At 52.9% G+C, this 21,994-nt stretch overlaps 1 protein-coding gene across 20 annotated transcripts in view; it reads left to right on the top strand.

Annotated features, from left to right (window-relative positions):
- Nucleotides 1–5,733, top strand: part of PARP6 (poly(ADP-ribose) polymerase family member 6) — a 51,347-nt gene extending 45,614 nt beyond the window's left edge. For 9 of the 20 annotated variants that reach the window (XM_074965902.1, XM_074965901.1, XM_074965900.1 and 6 more), the window contains 3 exons: nucleotides 1,376–1,439; nucleotides 4,003–4,087; nucleotides 5,109–5,731. In XM_074965902.1, the coding sequence (XP_074822003.1) occupies nucleotides 1,376–1,439; nucleotides 4,003–4,087; nucleotides 5,109–5,211 (252 nt within the window). In that variant the 3' untranslated portion in view covers nucleotides 5,212–5,731. Of the gene's footprint in view, nucleotides 1–1,375; nucleotides 1,440–4,002; nucleotides 4,088–5,108 lie in introns of those variants that run through there. The other 11 variants (XR_012641256.1, XR_012641255.1, XR_012641252.1 and 8 more) reach the window with 5 other exon arrangements.
- Nucleotides 5,734–21,994: the final 16,261 nt, after the last annotated feature.

Genomic DNA, 21,994 nt, shown 5'->3' with positions numbered 1-21,994 from the left:
AAGATTGCCATCTAATATTAAAGTATGGAAACACAGTTATGCAAAGGTAGGTTACAGTCCTAAAAAGCTAAGCGTTACCCCGCTGCTTCCGCAAGTGAGAACTGTGCTGGAGCTTAAACTGTGAGTCAGCTCCCTGCTACCCAGCCTGCCCACCTCACCGCACACTCCTCAAGGCTCTGCCCATGTAAGCCTTGCCTTGCTGGGACCCATCAGTGAACCCCAGTTGTCGCGCTCCCTGGAGTCATCTCCCTGCAGTGTCAGCCCCTCTCACTGGACACTTGCATTTGCTGCCTCCAAAGAGACAGTGTGCACACCAGTTGGTTAGTTTAGCTGAAGACTCGCCGTTCACTTCCATGCACAGCACTGAGATGGTTTGGTAAGAAAACAAGAATACGTTGATTAATACAGAACAGAGATTTAAGTGATACTAAGCAAGAGGCTTGTCTGGTTACAAGCGAAACAAAAATAAAACCCGCTTTCTAGGGTTGAAAGCATAACAGATCACAAGCTTGGTCTCAGGCAATTTCTCACTTATAATCTCTTCTCAGAGACTTCAACCCCCATGGCTGAAGATCCACCTTTCACAGATTCCCAGGGCTCTGTCCTCGTTTAAGTGATGGATACTTATAATGTCTTTTTGCTCCCTCTTACAATTTCCAAAGTCTATTGTCTTTGTCTCAAGAGCCAGAAAGACTTCCTGGGTGTGCAGACTTGGAGCCCCGGTGAACTCACTGAGCGCCTTCCTCCGTTGCCTGTTAGCTTGATGGCTTTGTTCACCTGATATGTAAATGTACTTTCATTGTCCTCTGCTGATCATCAAGCTGGTCAGACATTCCTTTGCCTAGGGCAGGCTGGGGTCATGATCTGTCTCCCAAACACATTTCCAGCACACATATACAACTCTTTGTACCCTACCTGTACATGCATCATGCAATGACTTTCAGGAGCAACATGTTACCAGTTTACGTATGATACCTTACATGATACCTTTTAGAGACATGTTAGGACAACAGCATGTTGGGGCGGTGAGTGTGTCAGGCCTGATACGAGTTACGGTGTAGTGGGCCCTCTGCCAGTGGGCATTGAGGGGCGCTTGGGATCCCACCCTCAGATGGGGGCTGGGCCACAGAGCCCAGAACTCAACAAATTACTGAGAACAACAAATGAAGAAAGCAGGGCTGGGGTCCAGCCTGGGTTGGGTTATCGGTGTTTATACCTCTGACATGGTCAGTATTCTCCACTGTGATTGGCTGCTCCTACGGAGTTTGGACTATGTAAGGGACAGGGCTGGCCCCTGCAAAGGCAGAGTGGTGACACAACCCGAGTGGGATGCCAGGCAGGTCATGGTAACCCAGACTTTGTGGTTTGTTTGCAGACTCGATCCATCCAGTCCCGGTTCCTGCAGAGTCGGAATCTAAACTGTATAGCACTTTGTGAAGGTAAGAGGTAGAGGAAGGGGTGTCCTCACGCACCGCCTTGAGGGCCCTGGGACCCCAGGAATGGTACTGGAACAAGGTGGGGTTGGAGTGGTGGGTGCCAGAAACCTGGCTGCCTATTGCCTGTTCTCTGGACTCAGACCATCGCAGCGTGCCATCCCTTCCTGCTGGGCTTTGCAGCTTGTGGCCTGCTCGCTCCATGCCCTAGTGGGATGCGCTGCCCATTCACCACCTTGACTGTCCATATGCTGGTGTCCCCTCTCTGCCACACACATATGGCCGTGACACTTTGTGTCCCAGGCCTTGTGCTGTGGTGGGCATTGTTCCTCCCTCTATGTAGGAGTATCTGGGCCGGTCTGGGGGCTGGTCCATGGCTGGAGGGGACCCATACCACATTGTCTCTGGTGGAGCTTTAGCTGGCATCACTCACTCAGGCGTCTTCTCCTGGAGACCCAGAAGGATGGTGTTAGCCCTGGCTCCTCCCCAGCAGCTTTCCCTGGTAGCAGTGAGGGTTGCAGGGGCTCTGCTACATCACATCCCCCCCTTTCAGCATGGCTGTGAGGCTGTAGGGGGCAGTGAGCCACCATGAGCTGCGTCTGACAGGTAGGTCTCGGTCTCTTCTGTGCTGAGCCCAGTGGGTTCAGTGTCTTTGCTTTTCTCAGTGCCTGGCTGGGGAAAGGGCTTGGGGAATGGTGCTCTGGCTGGGGCTCACTCTCAGTCAGCTGATGGTTGGGCTCTGGCATGGATGGGGCCTGCCCATGGGATCTGGGTGGATCCCTGGTGGCTTCTGGGCACAGCTCCAGTGGCCGATACTGGCTTTTTAAAGCCCTGCCTGGTGGGACTGCCTGGCTGGGATCCTGCCTCCTCCCTAGACCCCCAAGTAATAGTTGAGATCAGCAGATTTGCTCTTGTGAACTCTCCCCAGAGCCAGACACCCTGCCTGGGCATTTCCAGTGCTGGGCCCCTATGCTTTGGAATTGGCTTATGCCCTCTACTGGGTCTGAGCCCACTGACTCCTGGGGCTGGTGTGATGCCTGCCTGTCCCCTCCTGGGGTTGGTGGACGGGGGGTGGGGGCAAAGGGTTTTGCTCTTCACATTGGGCAGGAAACAGTTTTCTTGCCCTGTGAAACTTTGAGTTTTAGAAATGTCTTCCAGTTCCAAATCGGGATGAAAAGTCAAAACTCGAAGAAGTTATGCATCGGAAATCCGAAGGCGTTTTGGTTTGACTCAGTCGAACGTTTCATTGCCATAAAGTCAAACCGTTTTGCCCACTTTTCTTTTTCGATTTTTTACTCTAGCTGGCTTGAGTTTTGAAATGGACAGGACTTTCCAACTGGAGGAACCAGAATGTTTTGTTCTGAGAAATGTCAAAACGGGCATTTTGACCGTTCAGAAACGGTTTTTCCAAATATGCTTTGGAGTTGAGACATTTGTCCAAACTTTCCCACCAGAAGTTTCGGTTTCAATGATTCTGCATTTTATTTATTTATTTTTGACAAAAAATGTTGAACTGAATCAATCCCAGCCAGCTCTAGGCTCTTTGCTTGTAGCCGAACTCCATTTCCATCAGCTCTTTCCTCGCTTGTCTGGCTGGACTGCACTCTCTTTGGAGCAGGGCCTGTCTCTTGCTGCGTGTTTATACAGTTCCTAGCACAACGGGGTCTTGATCTCAGCGTGGGCTCCTAGATGATCCAACAGTACAAATAATAATTACGATATTCAGTTGATGTTAGTCAACTCCTTTTTGTGTGTTTTGAAACATAATTGTATAGGCAGGTCCCTTGTTTTGATCCTAATGATTCCTAGAGTTTTTAAGGCCAGACCATTAGATCATGTTGTCCAGCGGTTCTCAGCCAGGGACCTGGGGCCCCCTGGGGGGCCTTGAGCAGGTTTCAGGGGGGTCTGCCAAATAAACCAGAGAGCTGGGCCGGCTTTAGATTTGCTGGGGCTCAGGGCAGAGAGCCAAAGCCCGAGCCACCCGGGGCTGAAGCTGAAGCCCGAACAACTTAGCTTTGTGGGGCCCTGTGTGGCCTGGGGCCTAGGGAAATTGCCCTGCTTGCTACCCCGTAATGTTGGCCCTGGCTTTTAATCTTCTGGATATGCAGGAAACCAGTTGTTGTGGCACAGGTGGGCTGTGGAGTTTTTATAGCATGTTGTGGAATGAAAAAGATGGAGAACCTCCTGCATAACAAATCTCACCCCATTACTCCTGTTGAGTGGGCCCACTTCAGTGGCTTAGTTAAATGAGGTGACTGATGGGAGCGCAGCCAGGCTGCAGTAACAGGTGTTAACAGGACAGTGGGTAGATAACGGTGCAGTTCCCTGTGCCATTCCACAGCACCATGGGTGTCCTTGGCATGGTCACCCCATTATCCCTTGGTGGCTGTGCCTCTCCCAGCACTCCTGTCTGGCCTGGGGAAGCAGCCCTTCCCACCCCACAGCCTGGTGTGGCAGGACAGACATGCCCAGGGACAGCCCCATGGGACTGGCACCCAAGGCAGGGCCCCAGCTTTGTGTGTGAGCCGCAAGGGCCGCTGGCGCCTTCTGACGCCTCCTCCCTTTGCAGTGATCACCTCGAAGGATCTCCAGAAGCACGGGAACATCTGGGTGTGCCCGGTCTCGGACCATGTCTGCACCCGCTTCTTCTTTGTGTGAGTGCCGGGGCGCAAGTGGGGAGGGGCCCTGCTTGTGTGGTGGGGGCAGCTCCCTCTTTGGGGATGGGACAGCCCAAACAGCACCGGGACGGCCCAAACAGCACCAGGACAGCCCAAACAGCAAGAGCATCGCAAACCATTAGTCAGCATCTCGACTCAGTCCCATGCGGGAGGAGAGAGGAGAGCACAGTGCCCCTCACTGCCCCTGCCCCCCAGGGAGGTTGCCAGGGCCCAGCAGCATCTTGTGTGCCACCAAATGGATGCTCGAGTGCAGCCTCCAGCCCCACTGCCCCCTCCTTCCACGCCAGGCCCCCTATTCATTACCGCTCCCTCTCCCGATGGGATTCCCTGCCCCAGCCAGCCAGAGCGGCACTGGCATGCAGCTGTCGGCAGTGGGAGGAAGGGGAGCCCCAGAGCCTGCTCCCCTTGGCTCTGCACAGCTCAGGGCCTGGTGCCTGCCAGCCGGGAGCACAAGGGGGCGCTGGGTAGGAAGGTGCTGGCAGGCAGAGCCCCTGGCCCAGTGCTCAGCACCAGCATCACAGTAGAGGGGTCTGCACTCTGTCACCAGGGGGCTAGCCCTGCCGAGACAGACCCGTCTCAGAGCCGAGAGCTACGGCCAGACACTGACACCCAGGCCACTGGTGCCTGCAGCCTGGCTCTGCTCTGGGAGGGGTGTTAGCAATGGAATGGCTCCCAGTCTGTGGCCCCACTGGCAAACCTGGGTGGTTTAGCTGGGGCTCCCAGTGCTGTGACTAGGGGCCCATTTCCCTCCTGCCAGCCCCTTGCCCAGGTACAGAGTGAGGTGCCTGTCTGTGCAATCAGAGACCTCCCCCTCTGTCCGAGGGCCTGGAGACCCCAGCTCTGCTCCCCTTGATGGGGGTGTGGCCCTGGGAGGACAGACCTGGGGGTGGGGGTGTTATTGCTGGAGCAGGGACACGCTGGCGATGGACACTCTGGGGAGCTCTGGGGGACCGCTGAGTCCCCCCTCATAGTGCTTTCCCTGCCTCGCCCCTCCCAGGTACGAAGATGGACAAGTAGGAGACGCCAATATAAACACTCAGGACCCCAAGATCCAGAAGGAAATCATGCGCGTGATTGGAACTCAGGTCTACACAAACTGAGGGGCACCTGCGGAGCCCACACTATTCACATGGGGAGCCACTCCCCCTGGCACAGGCAGAGAGGAGCCGGGTGTCCGAGGCTGCCAAAAGGAGCAATGAAAACACTGGCTTCAGGAAGGAAACAGACAGGCGTGGGGGTGGAGTGAGGGCCTCAGCATCCTCCTGGGAGCAGGACTCTGCCGCTTCAGCCAGCACCACATCTGGAGGACAACGGCACCGTTGCCACATCTGGGAAGCAGAGGTGCGACTGTGGGTCAGGTTTCCCAGCTGGTTCCCTGCTGTCTGTGCATAGATGTATAGCAGAGGACGCAGCCAGGGCGGGCTTGTTGATATTTTCCCATTCCCCCCCCGCCCTGATCTCCCTGTATCCCAGCACTGAGCAGGAGCCATGGGCACGTCCTGCCTCATGTGCCTGCCCTTGGACCTGGGCATTGCCCCTGGGCACGTGGCCGTTCTCAAGTTTACAGCAATGACATTTTTAACAACAATAAAAACAAAGCAAAAAAAAAAAAGGTTTTAGCTTATTAAAGTTCTTTAAAAAACTGTCCCCGACTCTGCCTTTGTGAATGGGCCTCTGATGTGAATGTTGTGGCCACCATGAGTGGTTGGGCCATACAGAGGTAACAGCCTACTACTGCAGCCAGTTAGTGGCTTTGCTGGTTTAGTTCCAGTGGTAGCAGGCTGAGCTTCAGCGTGGAAGCTCCTGTGCTTCTGAAGTGCAGCGGGGGTAGTTACACTGGCGTTTGAACCCAGGGGCTGGTTGTGTCACTGTAAGTAGCAGGGTGGTGCGGTGCCGATTGGTCTGATCGGGGGAACAGCTGCAGTAGGTTCAGTGGCATTGCTCGGTGGCTCATCCATTCACCAGAGCCTTGCTGGGACAGTGCAGTGAGACTTCCGTGGCACAGCAGTGCCAGCCACAAGTTATGATGAGCTGTGAGCCCAGCTCTCTGCCCAAGGGGCACCAAGAATAGCCAGGAAGGCTGAGCTGTTTGTTATTCAGCCAGACTCTGTCAGCCTCCCAGGGGGCAGTCATGATTGAGGAAAGTGCCACTGATCGTGTGCCAGCCATATCAGCAGCACCAGCATCAGAGACTCTAAGCCCCAGGTCGTGCTGCTTGGAGAGTGGCCGAGCAATCGCCAGGGGAATATCCCTGGGGCAATGCCTGTGCCCTGGTAGTGCAGCCAGGCACTTTGATGGGAGCGCAAGGCAGCTCTGCAATGGTGCCTCAGGGGCTCTCTTTGCTCGGTGGCTTTGCTACAGAATGTGTTCCATTTACAAACCCTGCAGTGACTTCGGCGAGGGCCATAACCGCAAGCCCCACCAGCCAGCTTCCCCACTGCCCCACTGACGTCAGTGCAGAGTGGGCATTGACTGCTCCCAAATCTGAGTGTTGACTGCTTGCCCCTGCTTTGCCCTGGTGTTGAGACGGACACAAGAAGCAGAGGCACTGGGGCAGCATCGAGCTGGACTCTTCCACTCAGGCCCACCAGCACTGAGTGAGGGCTGCCTGCTCTGGCAAGGATGCCCCCGCTGGGAAGGCCTCTCCAGAGCTGGCATGGCCCTGCAGGCTAGGAGAGGAAGAATGGCTTTCGTCTGCAAAGCTCTAACATGCACCCATCGCACGGGCCGCCAGAGGCACGGGCAGCTTTGAAACTAATCAGCTCCTGGCAGCATCAGCAAGTCCCAGAGCTTCAGCCCCTGCCCCACCTTAGGCAAACGCACAGCCCTGTTCCCAGGCCTTCCCTAGGGTCCCAGTTCAGCCGGCATGTGAAGCTTTAAGCACTTGAACTGTCCCATTAAATTCACTGGCACTAGTCACATCACACACTAGGGATCCGGCTCATAGGTGCTGACTTTTGTTTTTGCTGGTGGGTGCTTTTGAAGAGGTGTGTGTGTTTGGGGGGGCACTCTGCCAGTTTTGCGGGGAGGCTATTTTCAGCATATTTATATACTTCTTTCATATTCTAGTTATTGAATATGTCTATCACTGGTATCTTTACTATTTTAATAATGATTAAATTGATATGAACTACATAATTACATTATCATGAATTACAGTATATTAAGATCATTGCAATCACAAGCTGTCTTCACGAACGTCCCACTTTAAAGACATAATGTCTCACTGTAGTTTTCTGGATGAAACTCTCAGCAATCTTATTTATATCTAGGTTCCCTGGTATTATTTTGATGCACGTTAAGGACAGCTATATTATTCAGTTGTGTGTGTCTCACTGATGACTGGAGAGAATTTTTAAATCTTTTGAAGCAGGAGAATGAGCATGCTACAATTCGGGGTGATACAGGCACAGTGAGAAACGATTCTTATGAATTTGCAGAGCTCTGGAAACATAGCGCTTCCAGAGTACCACAAATGACTCCAAGATTTCTTTCTTGATGGGTAACCGCTTATTTAGGCACCATCATTTTATGTGTATTGTTGGGATTATATTTTGCCATGTGCATTGCTTTGCATTTAACATTGAATTTCATCTGCCATACTGTTGCCAAGTCACCCAGTTTTGTGAGATCCCTTTGTAACTCTTTGCAGTCTGGTTTGGACTTAACTACCTTGAATAATTCTGTATCATCTGCAAACTTTGCCACCTCACTGTTTCCCCTTTTTGCAGATGATTTATGAATCTGTTGAACAGCACTCATCCCAGACCAGTATAAGCCCTTCAGGGCCAAGTGATGGTGGTGGAGAACACCACTATTTACTTCTCTCCATTCTGAAAATGGACCATTTATTCCTACCCTTTGTTTCCTATCTTTTAACTGGAGTGCCTGGGAATGCTTTCAGGATAATCTAAAAAAGGAGTACTTGTGGCACCTTAGAGACTAACAAATTTATTTGAGCATAAGCTTTCGTGAGCTACAGCTCACTTTACTTCACTGCCACTCAGATGGGCACAGTGGTGCGACACATGCAGGCTGCTCTTTGGCCACCTGTACCCTACAGCATCCTTTGCTTGAGGGAACATGGCTCCTTCCACTCCACCTACCCTACCAGCCTTCAAGAATCACCAGCTGAAGGCTGTGGTGGAAATGGTGGTTATGTTTCCCCCTGGCCCTTCAGGCATCGCACTGTTGGACACAATCAGCCCCATGTGCTGAAACAGGCACCAAGGCTCCTTAGCGAGATGCAGACCAACTCTCAGCCGCCCCAATTGCTCACCGTCACGCACCGTAGAGCAATAGCGAGCAGCGGTGCTGTCTAAAGAAACCCCCCATGCAGCGCTCGAATGGGAGCTCCCATTCCTAGAGTGTTTATGAAGGGGTGGGAGTCCCCAGCAGAGTTCTCCATCCCTGGAATCAATGCACCTCCCACCACCCAAAAAGGCTAAGCAGCTCGTAAGGTTATCAGTGGTTGGGCTCCTCCAGCCAGCCCCCAGCCCAACCGTATCTCCATCCACCGATATGGAAACACTCAAGTCTCTGCCCATACTCCTTCCTCTAAAACAAGGAAGGCATCCGATGAAGGGGGCTGTAGCTCACGAAAGCTTATGCTCAAATAAATGTGTTAGTCTCTAAGGTGCCACAAGTCCTCCTTTTCTTTTTGCGGATACAGACGAACATGGCTGCTACTCTGAAACCTGAGGATAATCTAACAATCCTTAATTTCATTTAATGACAAGCCTTTTGTTATCTTAATCACCCTGCCCCTGGTTATAGACAAACTCCCTGCCCCAAGGGCAGAAGGTGTGAGCAGCATAGAACTCATCACATTTCACACTCAAGCTCTGATTCCTGGGTGCTGACTTGAGCTCCCACTCTTTTTTCCCCCGTTGGTGCTTGAGCCCCGGAGCACCCACGGAGTCGGCGCCTATGGTCCGGCTGCCCTACCACTGGGTTAGCCTCATCTGGCTGAGCATTCCCACAGCAACCCCTCCCTGACTTAGTGTGGCCTCAGTTTCTGCTCTGGCCCATGTGTGTCAGGGGCATGTCCCAGGGGTCTCTATGCTGTACCGCTCCAGGGTCCTTTCCCTGCCATTTCCAGGAGAACCGGCTGCCCTGGGGGCACTGTGACAGTGTGATCATTCCACTGATTTTGCCTGCGTCCTCACTGCAGAGTGGGTGGGTTGCAGCCCAAGCTGAAGCAGAGCCTGGGTTCTTACACCCATCCAAGCATGCATGGCTTCAAAGTATAAGGGCTTGTCTACACGGGCACTTTACAGCGCTGCAATTTTCTCGCTTAGGGGTGTGAAACCCCCCCCCCCCGAGTGCAGCAAGTTTCAGCGCTGTCAAGTGCCAGTGTAGACAGTGCCCGGGTGCTGGGAGCCGTGCCCCTCGTGGAGGTGGTTTTTTTAGAGTGCTGGGAGAGCTCTCTGCCAGCGCTCTGCCGTGACTACACAAGGCAGCACTTTAATGTTCCCAGTGTAGACTCGCCCTAAGTAAGCACATGCTTGGGGGGGGTGGCCATGGGCATGTGCACACACATGTAGTAGCATGTGTGTGTGTGTGGGGGGGAGGCAGAAATGTGTAGGAGCAGGGGCTAAGGCTTCAGTGTAGCCAGCCCCTTAAAGTCAGGTTTGACCGTAGGCACTTGCTGAAGCCTTAGCCCCTGCTCCTACACCTTTCTGCCCCACACACTACTACATGTATGTGCACATGCCCAGGTGGGTGCTTGGGTGGTGATGGATACTAACCTCCAACTGCCCCCCGAGGAGTGGCTGATCTGACCCAGGGGAGAGGATAACATCCACCTGGACTGGCAGACTCTGTATCGGCTGGACACCGCAGTTCCAGCTTCTTGCTCCCCGCTGGCTGGAAGGAGCCATCTTCATTGCTGGATGCATTGGATTCCCACCTGTGCCTTCCTGCCGTGTGGGGGTGGTGCCCAGCCAGGGCAGACACAGGGCAGCTCCAGGGGTAATGTCTAGTTGGCAGCCAGTATCAAGCGGAGTGCCCCAAGGGTCAGTCCTGGGGCCGGTTTTGTTCAATATCTTCATTAATGGTCGGGAGGATGGTGTGGATTGCACCCTCAGCAAGTTTGCAGATGACACTAAACTGGGAGGAGTGGTAAATACACTGGAGGGTAGGGATAGGATACAGAGGGACCTAGACAAATTAGAGGATTGGGCCAAAAGAAATCTGATGAGGTTCAACAAGGACAAGTGCAGAGTCCTGCACTTCGGATGGAAGAATCCCATGCACTGCTACAGACTAGGGACCGAGTGGCTAGGCAGCAGTTCTGCAGAAAAGGACCTAAGGGTTACAGTGGATGAGAAGCTGCCTATGAGTCAACAGTGTGCTCTTGTTGCCAAGAAGGCTAACGGTATTTTGGGCTGTATAAGTAGGAGCATTGCCAGCAGATCAAGGGATGTGATCATTCCCCTCTACTCGGCATTGGTGAGGCCTCATCTGGAGTACTGTGTCCAGTTTTGGGCCCCACACTGCATGAAGGATGTGGAAAAATTGAAAAGAGTCCAGCGGAGGGCAAGAAAAATGATTAGGGGGCTGGAGCACGACTTATGAGAAGAGGATGAGGGAACTGGGATTATTTAATCTGCAGAAGAAAAGAATGAGGGGGGATTTGATAGCTGCTTTCAACTACCTGAAAGGGGGTTCCAAAGAGGATGGATCTAGACTGTTCTCAGTGGAAGCAGATGACAGAACAAGGAGTAATGGTCTCAAGTTGCAGTGGGGGAGGTTTAGGTTGGATATTAGAAAAAACTTTTTCACTAGGAGGGTGGTGAAGCACTGGAATGGGTTCCCTAGGGAGGTGGTGGAATCGCCTTCCTTAGAGGTTTTTAAGGCCTGGCTTGACAAGCCCTGGCTGGGATGATTTAGTTGGGGATTGGTCCTGCTTTGAGCAGAGGGTTGGACTAGATGATTCTATGATTCTGTGATGCTGCTTGCTCATGAAACTGCTGACCCTCGCCCCCCCAGTGGCAGAAGCAGTGGGAGCCCCTGCTGTAATGCTTGGGACATTGGTGGACTGCTCACACCTTGTGCATGTTTCCATCTCTGCTGGACAGTTTTGGTACCTGTTGCTAATCTGATCCAACACCAATTAAAGGAGATAGAAAAAGTACAAACTAAAAACCAGAACTCTGTCTGTCAGGCCTACGTCGAAATGTGCAGCCCAAAGGACAACTTCTAGGAAGATAATGGAGGCATCAGTAGCATCTGCATAGTTAGGGCTGAGTTGTTTTGCATTTGAAGCAGGGAGGATGCTACATGTTGTCCCCCCATCGCACCACTTACTCTTTGAGTACAGGCTGAATTTTCTGAGAATTTACAAACAAATCTGTTAAATAGTTTAGAAATTAAAATTAATTAAAAATGAGCCCTTTAAGAAATGTAGCCAACCCCCCCACCCTGACTTGAAAAAAAGTTGCAAAAAAAAAAGTTTTGAAATGTTCAGAATTAAAACTTTCAGGGTTTTTTTGGGTTCAAAATGAATTTTCAGTTAGACATTTAACTGAATTTATACCCCAAAAAAAGTTTAAAAAGGCAAAATCAAACAAAATATTTCAAAATTATTGTAAAAATTTTTTTTTATTTGGCAGTTTGTGAAAAATTTCAAGGGTTTTGACTTTCGTCGTGATTTGGGTTGGGGAAAATTTTCAGAAATCTTGAAAACTCTTGTAGAATGGGAAAAAACATTCCTGCCCAGCCCTGCTCTCAACCTGAACTTGTTAATGTAGTTTTTAACCTGGGAAAATATATATACATATCGCCCTGTGACTCCACTAAAATAGTCGTCAGCTTGGATTTCCTCTTGGAAGACCTTTAATAAGCAGGGGTTTTGCCTTGAACAGGTACACGGAGCATTCTGTATCTCTAGGGAAGCTGCCTGAAAGAGAAGAATGGCTTCCAAAACAACAGTGGCAGTGTCCAGGGGCACCAGAATGGGGGGGCAGGGCGCAGGTGGCCATGCCTCTTCCCCCCCTTTAAAAGTGGGAAGGCTATGCCCTTTCACTTTTTACCGGCTGTAAGGATGAGCGACGGGGGGAGGGGTGGAGATGAGCGAGCGGGAAGAGCGGGGTCTGGGGGGAAGAGGTGGGGGGAGATTGGCAGCTCTCATCCTAGCAACATATCCAGAACTGCTCTAGAAAGCTGAGTCCCATCATCCCACTCCCTCGGGTGCTACTGAAACCCAGGGGCTGGTTCTTTACAGGAAGGGATGGTGACAAATGAATGGGGGGAAGGAGCCTTGCAGTGACTGTTGACCCACTCCACAAATAGAGGGTGACCATGGAAGGAAATATTGATCTTGTTGTGGGGCTGACTTTGCTTTTGAAATCCAAGCTTGTTCCTCGCCACCAGGGCCGGCTCTACAGTTTTGGCCGCCCCAAGCAGTGAAAAAACCTGCCGCCGCGGACGGCAAAAGAAAGAAGCTGCCGCCGATATGCCACCGCGGCAGGTGGCACAGAGGAGCTGCCGCCGAATTGCCGCCGCGGCCGGAGGAACTGCCGCCCCAAGCACCTGTTTGGAACACTAGTGCCTGGAGCCGGCCCTGCTCCCCGCTGCACAAAGACTCAGAAGAGTATGATATTGCAGGGACAGATTGTGATCAGGGTAGGCCAAATGTGCCCTTGGAAAGCCCCTCCCCTGCAGTAAGGTTTTGTGGGCAGTGCGGAGCTGGTTTGTGAAGAACTGCAGGGACCAATCACAGCACAGTCCTTGCTCTTAGAACTGAGCCATTCACCAAAAGGCTAAGCTGCTGTCCTGCATTTTCATCCTATGAATGCACTCTCAGCATTTCTCTCTGTAAGCAGGGTCTGAATGAGCTTTCTCCTGACATCTAGTGATGAGCTGGGGGAGAAGACCTCAGGAACCGCCCTTGTATGCATAGACACGCCCACTCTGCCTAGGTGCGCAGCATGATGGAGCCGCTTGGCCCAAATGATCACTTTTGGCTGGGGTTGGATGGGGTTATTATTGGGTTCAGGGGTTGTTATCCTTGTGTGAATCAAGGGGAGCAGAACTGAGCTTGGCATGTCCTGAATCAGTGGTTCACCCCCAACCGAACTGCACTTGCTAAGCAGGGGATAGGGGTGCCAGAGGCCAGTGGAGATGAGGCAGGGAGCACGCACGCACGCACGCACGCACGCACGCACGCACGCACGCACGCACGCACGCACGCACTTACTTTACTTTACTTTACTTTACTTTACTTTACTTTTACTTTACGGGTCCTATCTGCTATTTGATTTTTTCTTGTTTAATAATAGAGCTGATTAAGATTTAATTGAGAAGCTCTTGTGGATCACTGAATCTGAAATCAGTGTTAGTCAGGTCTAAGTGCTAAGCTTTAGGCCTGCTATGGTGACAGTATCTCTGGTGAAAAAAACTGCCCAGTCTGCAGTGAGGCTCCCCCACTAACTGTTGAAATCACTGAGGGCTGTGCTAAGCGGTGGGACCTCAGAACATCCCAGAGGTTGCACTAGAGGGCAGTGGTGGAGTCGGTGGCTGTGGAGCGGCTGACAGCGCAGGGCCTGGCAGCGCAGTGGTGACAGCGGGCAGCAGTACAGAGTGAACGGCGCAGCAGAAGCCACTAAGGCAGAGGTGGGCAAACTACGGCCCGCGGGACTGTCCTGCCTGGCCCCTGAGCTCCCGGCCGGGGAGGCTCGCCCCAGCCCCTCCCCCGCAGCCACACTGCCACGCGAGGACCACTCTGGCCAGCTGCTCCTGCCAGGCAGTGCGGCTTGCGCCCGCCCACCTCCCACCTTTCTAATAAGCCAGTCCTGCCACTCTGAGCGGCATGGTAAGGGGCAGGGAGCAGGGGGGTTGGATAAGGGGCAGGGGGTCCTGGGAGGCAGTCAGGGGGGCGGTTGGATCGGGTGGAGGTTCGGGGGTGGGGCGGTCAGGGGACGGGGAAAGGGGAGGTTGAATAGGGCGTGGGATTCCCGGGGGGCCTGTCAGGGGGTGTGGGTGTGGACAGGGGTCGGGGCAGTCAGGGTCAGGGAGTGGGGCGGGGGGAGGTAGGGGGTGGGGTCCAAGGGGGGACAGCGGGGGGGGAGGTCCCGGCAGGAGGCAGTCAGGGGACAAGGAGCGGGTGGGTTGGGGACTCTGAGGGAGTCAGTCAGGGGGCGGGAAGTGGGAGGGGGCGGGGGCCAGACTGTTTTGGGGGGCACAGCCCTCCCTACGCGGCCCTCCATACCGTTTCGTAACCCCGATGTGGCCCTCGGGCCAAAAAGTTTGTCCACCCCTGGTCTACACCCCCACCCCGCCAAAATGGAGGGTTCCAAACACAGAGGCCAGTCTGGAAAACTCAGGCCACACCAAGGCACCACCCTGCCCCAACAGCCGCTCCCTAGAAAAGGCCCCGTTGCCAGGCTTACTGAAGAAGAAAACATGGCCTCGCTTGGGGAGAGACCAGTGCTCCTGCCATCAGCTCGGAGCCATGCAGTGTGTGGGGAGAGAGAGCCCGCTGGCTGGAGTGACTGCAGCTGCTTGGAAGCGGGGAGAGCTGTCCTGGAAAGACCTGGGATCTTGTTTCCATCCCCTGCGTCTCCCTGTCCCAATAAATCAGAACCTGCCCTTTGCAGCTGCTGACTTGGAATGCTCCGTGACAGACCTGGAGTGGAGCAGAAAGCATCAGCACTGCCATGTGGGACATACAGGACAAATGAAATTAGGAGAGCAAATGGCTAGCTCTGGCTTGGGGCATCGTGACCATGAGAAACATCCCAGGGCTTTAATGCCAGTGGCATGAGGGCCCAGGGCCAGCTGTGTCCTGCAGATGGATGAAGACACACAGATTAATAAGAGACCCCCACATGAAACAACCAGGCAAAACCCCACTGGACTGTGCTTTATTTCAGTCTAAGCAGCATATCATTAACTACAGAGCTACAGAGTTACCATCCATTCATCTGGCTTATGCTACAAGGACATCAAAATGAGACCCATTCAAAATAATTGGACTCAGTTGGAATCTCAAAGCCTGTTGTGGTCTGTTTCCCCACCCCACTCCTTGGAGCCGAGTGCTCTGCTTAGAATCATGGGAAAGGAAGAGGGTGGAGAGGGAAAAAATTTTAAAAAAGGGTTAGTTGAGCGACAAGGTGGGCGTGAAAGAAACGTCTATCCCAGCAGGCCGGGGGCAACGTTTTCTGTTCTCTTTGGCCTGCCTGCGGGGGCAGGGGGCGGGTTCTATGTGTTTTTGTCAGCCCAGAAGGTCCACTTAGACCCTGCCAAAGCCAGATGAGGGCTGGGTGTGTAGCAAGCCGGAGCGCCAGGTGACTCTACCTTGGAGCTTTGTTCCTAAGAAGGAAGGTAGGTCATTATGGGTCAGGAGCTTTTCACCAAGCTGCCCCGGACATGGATGGGGTGAGGAATTGGGCCACTGAAAAGCATTTGCTAGCAGGCCTGGTGCCTTGAAGTGTGATATGGCCAGAAGGATGGACTGTCTCCCCTGCCCATTTCCTGGTTCCCTTCACAAGGCAGGATTCAGGTGTTGCTTTTCAGCCAGGGAGTCCCCAGCCTTCCCGCCCCAAGCCTGAGGCATCAGAAAAAGTGCTCAGTTGGGAGGACTCAGCCCAGCACTCCAGTGGCTGTGCTCTAGGGTGGGGGTAGGAACGACAGACAATGGGTGCGATAGCAGAAGGAGTCCATGCAGCAAAGGGTGTTGGCACTAAACCAGCTGGGAATTGGCAACAGCTGGGAAAGGCTGGAGGGAGGGGGGAGGGGAAAAAGAGGATGGGGGAGGGAGGGTGTGTGTGTGTTTGTGTATGTGTGGGGGGTCTCAGTATTTCACCGGGGGATGCCATTTCTATTCATGGTGGGGTTTGGGAGGGCTCCTGAGCTGGTGTTGGTCTCCTGGGATGGGAGCTGTCTGTGATCCCCTGAGCTACAACTCCTCTTCTCCCCTGTCCCCCCAATCCACACTGCAATGGACTGGGACCAAGAGAAAAATAGGGAGTGAGAACAGGGTGCAGGAACGCATTGTGCGAAGAGCGTCTTCCACTATAGGCAAGCTTAGCATGGCTCTGACTGGCTCATCGAACCTGGTGGAACCATTGCCTTGGCCCACATGATCCTCCCAGTGGGCCTCCAGCCCTCTCCTGGACACAGATGTTGGGCCAGGGGACAAAGCGCCAGGAATTCCAAATCTGCTGTTAAAGGGAAGAACTGCACAAAGGTATTGGCTGGTTGGGTCCCCTGGTCTCCGAAGAGGCTTCCCAGCTTGGAGGGAGGTGGGCTGGGACAGAAGTAACTTTTGAATGGAAGGCCAATGCTCCTTAATGGCTTCTACTCCCAAGAGCTGGCAGGAAGCAGGGAGGGTCCATGCTGCAGCGAGGGGGGCACAGAGGGTGAGTCAATGGAAGATGGGGCTGGGAGATAGCAGCCTTTATGTCCGAGGTAGTTTTATATTGAGAATTCTCCTGTGGTTGCCCTGGTCCTTCAAAGTAGCAAATAGACCTTGGCAGCAGAAAGTTAGCCCTTAGAGACGGCAGTCACTGCTGGGTTTGTGTCAATGTACATGTGGGGCTGGGTCGCTGGGAAGAAAAAGGGTGAGAACAGAAGAGCTGCTGGGACAGGGCCACGTCCCTACAACCGCGTGTGAGCTCAGCTCTGCCAGGGCGGGGAGATAGCAAAGCAGACCAAGCCCTTCCTCCGCTCGCTCATGACAACACATGTCTTTAACCAAGCTCCCAGGAATTGTGCACCAACTACCCCCTACCCCCCATCCAGACCCAAAAAGGCAGCCAAGGTGCAATATCTGCAGGAGGTTCTTTGGGATTCAGACTGGTAAGCCTCCACCCCAGGCCCAGAGCTCCAGGACATTTGAGCCATCAATTCTCTGCACCTCAGTAGCTGCCTGCCTCTGTAATTCTGGTTCCCTCCGAGTCATCGGCCTCTGGTCACCAAGAGAACCGACTTGGTGAGGGGGCTTGTTCTCCTCACTAGGCTCATGTGTAAGGATTTCAATGTACGGAGGAGGAGAAATTACCCTGCCCACCACTCCCTCACAACCCTACAGATAATTCAAGCCAAAAACAAAGAGAGAAGAATTCTGTTCCCCTTGGCCCAGCAGTGGTCTTGGATCAGGAATTCCAAACTGTCCTTCGTTGCACAAACCCACTGAAATCACTTGTATTTTAAAACCATGATTTATAAAGCAGTTAACAATATAATTAAAATGATGCGTTACGACTGACAGTCGCTGTGGCTAGTTGGCAGTCAGGGTAAGCAGAGGCAAAGAGAACAGCTAGCCTGTTGCAGCAGGAAGATCTCCTCATGGCATAGGATAGCTCCCAGCACTGGCTCTAGGACTGGGCTGTTTCTCAGGCAAAGGGGACATTCGTTACAGGAGTTCTGGGAGGCAGCAAGACTTGCTCGGTGCGATCCCTGGCTTGTACCTGCATGGGCAGAGGGCCAGCTCTTTTTGGTCTGTGGTTGCACAGCACATGGCATGAGGGGTCCTGGCCCCTGACTAGGGCTCCGAGGAATGCTATCACAATGCTAATCATGAAGACCCTCGTCTGGTGTAAATCAGGGTAGGGCTGTTGAAGTCAATGGAGATGATTTGTACCAGTGAAGGATCTGGCCCAGTGCACTTTCCAACACTCCCCCCACCCCCAGATGTAGAAAAAGCCTTGGGGTTGCTTAGAGAAAGCCTGCCAGGACTTGCCGGCATCCCAAAGGCTGACGCATGTGTATTGCTGTATACTGAGGCCTGCGATTTCCAAAGTGACCTGGGTGCCCGGTTGGAGACCCGAAGGGGGCCTGGTTTTCAGACAGTGCTGAGCACCACTCTTCTGAAACTTCCCTTGAAGCAGCCTCCCTTTGGGCACCCAAAATGATCAGTTGCTTGACATTGCAGGCCTGCAGGGTAACATGTACCAGTGGCTTGGGCCCTGCCCCCTCCCTACACATTTCACACCCGTCCCTTTACTGATACCTGACTTTGCTGGCAAGAGCGGCTCAGGAGTCATTCAAACTGCTGTGCAGCCCCAACTGGCCAGCAGTCCCATTTAACCAGCATGGGCCACACTGCATAGCCCCGGGGAAGGTACTCATGTCTGAAGGGCCCTTACCTCTGCTGGAGTCTGCCATGTCCTCCTTGTGAGTGATGGGGAGCAACCTGGACTGCCTAGTCAAAATCCCTGCCCTAAGGGGATGAGGCTGGCACTGCTGATGCAGCTGGCTCTACTGTCCTGTAGAGCACATGGCCTCTGGTTGGCCTTCAGCCCTGATCTCTCTGCATCTCCCTCGCTATAGCCTTTAAAATGGACCCTCCCCTTGCCACATGGGCCCTAGGTTTGCTGGCTGCTTTGAGCAGGGGGTTGGACTAGATGACCTCCTGAGGTCCCTTCCAACCCTGATATTCTATGATTCTATGGTGGTTAGCTCTCGCTAGGGTCTGTGCTGCATGGCTCAAAAACCTGGGGGGTTACACTCGTGTGAGGATGAACCTAGAGGAGCCAGAGGCCCTGCAATGAGTCATTAGGGTCACAGCTCAAAATGACCTGCTATCTGGCGCCCTCTCTTCACCAGCACTGGCCCTTGTGCACGGCTCAGCACCCAGTAACACGAGGCCTTTACAGGTTGGTGCTGCCTTTCCTGGGAGGGTCTCCAAGTGTGCTACAGACATGACTGGACTTAGCCTCTCAGCCCAATGAGTTTGGTCCTGATTATTAGCCTCATGCTCCAGGTGGGGCAGCCGAGTCCCTGGGACGTGGCATAACGTGTCCGAGGCCACCCAGTGAGTCTCTGGAAGAGCCAGCGCTTGTGCCCCTCATCCCAGCCTTTCACCACAAGCCGAGCTACACAACGTGCCACCTGGTGTGTGCTCCCCGCTGCCCAAGACTGTGAGGTCACCGTGCTGGGTTGGTTGCCAGTTTGTCCAATTCCTTTGTATATGCCTGACTAGGGCGAGCAAACCCAGTGGTGAGGGGCTGGCACCTCCACGCTGGACGCTGTCTCTTTGCCTCTGCTTGCGCTCTGCAGAACCGGTGAGCTGACGGTCTCGTCCCACAGCTCTTGGGGCTGAGGGCGATGGCGCAGCCGAAAAGCATGATGCACCTCGCTGCTGACGGGGAGCGTGCGCAGGCTGAAAATGAGTCTGGGAGCAGGCTGGCTGGGCTCATATGCCAGCACAGGGGTCACTTTCCCTCGCTTCTTCCCCATGCCTGAAAATGTTACATCAGCTGGAGACATACATGCCCTGTGGACGAGTGAAGCTTGGCTCTCAGTTCTGTGTGCCTTGGCTGTCCAAGATAGTCCCCCTTGATTGCTGCTGAATTATAGTATTAGCTGAACTCATGACTCATAACTGTCGTTCATTAGAAAGCTTTCTGCTGAAGCCCTTCCCAGGTGACTGCTCTTGATCATCTGGCTCAGACCCTCTCTTTTGGGGACCAGGCCTGGGTCCACACATACGTCAGTTGTGACTTTAACATATAATAACATCAGACAGCGAAACCCCTGCCCTCACTCCGCTGAGAAACCTATTCTGGGCCTGCCCTGCAACAGCCACTGTGAGGCTCCCAGACAGATTGTTTCCCCCAAGCATGTTCCTTAGGGAGTCTGCCAAGGCTCACGGATAAAAGTTCAGGCATGCGTGACTGTACTTCTAAATGAAGGCAATATTAGAGCATTGGCTAGGATAGAGTAATAAAGACCCCTGCACACACAGCAGAGCCGCAGCCCCACTGTCATACAGCCCTTTCCAGAAGCCAGGAGAAAACCTCCCACTCGGAAAAATAACCTGGCCCCAGGCCTGTGTTGAAATGCTGCCGTTTTGTTAATTGCAGTCTAGTTGTGTCACAAGCTGCTTGGGGGCCTGTGATCTTACCCTGGGTGTAGGCTCTTAGCCTGGCTATTGCTGCACAGACAGGGGCTGGCTCCATCATTTGTGACTTAGACTCACGTTTTATAGAGATGGGCTGGGCCTAGGACTGCCGATCTTTGGCAAAGAGCCCACGTGGATCCGATTGCTTGGGCTCTTCCCTGGTTATTTGCAGTCAAGCAGCAAGAGGGGAAAAGGTCCCAACCACTCGCTGCTGCTGGGAAGAGAGAGAAGCAAATCTGCCCCGTTGGTATCCCTCCCAGTCCATCTCCATCTGTAGCCTGCCCATCCCTGCCTCAGTGCTTTAGGCGCTAGTTCCACTGATGCCTCTGAGCTCCACCGCTACAGGCTGGGGACCAACTGGCTCAGCAGCAGTTCTGCAGAAAAGGACCTAGGGGTTACAGTGGATGAGAAGCTGGATATGAGTCAGCAGTGTGCCCTTGTTGCCAAGAAGGCTAATGTCATCTTGGGCTGCATTAGTAGGAGCATTGCCAGCAGATCGAGGGAAGTGATTATTCCCCTTTATTCGGCACTGGTGAGGCCACACCTGGAGTATTGCGTCCAGTTTTGGTCCCCCCACTACAGAAGGGATGTGGACAAATTGGAGAGAGTCCAGTAGAGGGCAACAAAAATGATCAGGAGCCTGCGGCACATGGCTTACAAGGGGAGGCTGAGGGTACTGGGCTTGTTTAGTCTGCAGAAGAGAAGAGCGAGGGGATTTGATAGCAGCCTTCAACTACCTGAAGGGGGATTCCAAAGAGGATGGAGCTTGGCTGTTCTCAGTGGTGGCAGATGACACACCAAGGAGCAATGGTCTCAAGTTGCAGTGGGGGAGGTGTAGGTTGGCTATTGGGAAATATTATTTCACTAGGAGGGTGGTGAAGCACTGGAATGGGTTCCCTAGGGAGGTGGTGGAATCTCCATCCTTAGAGGTTTTTAAGGCCCGGCTTGACAAAGCCCTGGCTGGGATGATTTAGTTGGGGTTGGTCCTGTTTTGAGCAGGGGGTTGGACTAGATTACCTCCTGAGGTCTCTTCCAACCCTATGATTCCACAAAGTTAGAGGAATGCACAGATATAGGCATCTTTATTGGGCCTCTTAAAATGTATTGATAATCGCAACTAATAATATATATTATGTTTAACCCTTTATGAGCCTGATTCTCCCCACATTTACACTGGTTGAACATCAGTGTTATTCCGTTGACTTCAGTGTAGTTACTTTTAGTCTATGCCAATGGGGTGGATGAGTAGGCGCCATAATGGTGCTACACGGGTGCAGGCGTAGATCAGGAACGCTCCCTCCCTGTTCAATGTGTGGTACAGCAATGAGACTGGATGAACCAGGCCCATGAGCTAATTGAAACTGTCTCTCTGCCTTTCCATCGTTAATGTCAGCCTTGTACCAGGAACTAGTGCCTTTCATGGTGAAGGACTCCAAAGTGCTTTACAAATGTATAGTGCCTGATTCTGATCACACTCCTGGATAAATCACAATGAGACAGTAACAGTAAGGGAAGTCACTGGCAGTACACCAGTGGGAACTCCAGAATCAGCCCTATCTATTCAGAGATCACTTCATACCACATTGAAATGCGGCCACCTTTGCCCTGGTAACTGTTCCAGTAAGCACAATCCAAATCCTTCAACTGAAGTGCCAGGAGCCCCATGAACTAGTAGCCCTAGGAACAAGCAGATGAATAGGTCCCTTGTTCTGCTCCAAACCCTGCTGGTCATTGTCCAATTGGACCAGTAGGAACTAGAAGAAATTCTGCAGCTGGAATTTCCGTGTGGGTGGGATGGTACACGTCCATGTGTATGTCCAACACTGCATGTGTTGTCGAGAAGAAAGCAACGGCTGGTATTTCTGCATTTTTGGTCAGTTAATTTGCCAGCTCAAGTCATTATCACAATAGACTTGAAATGGAGAGATGCACAAGGCCAATCCTCATCTGGTGTAAATCAATGTAGCTCTGTTGGAGCCAACAAATTGAATTCAATTCAGTGAAGCTACACATATTGAAACCAGTTGAGGATC

Source organism: Natator depressus, chromosome 10 (assembly GCF_965152275.1).
Source record: "Natator depressus isolate rNatDep1 chromosome 10, rNatDep2.hap1, whole genome shotgun sequence".
NCBI lineage: Eukaryota > Metazoa > Chordata > Testudines > Cheloniidae > Natator > Natator depressus.
This window is presented reverse-complemented; position numbering and strand designations above follow the sequence as displayed.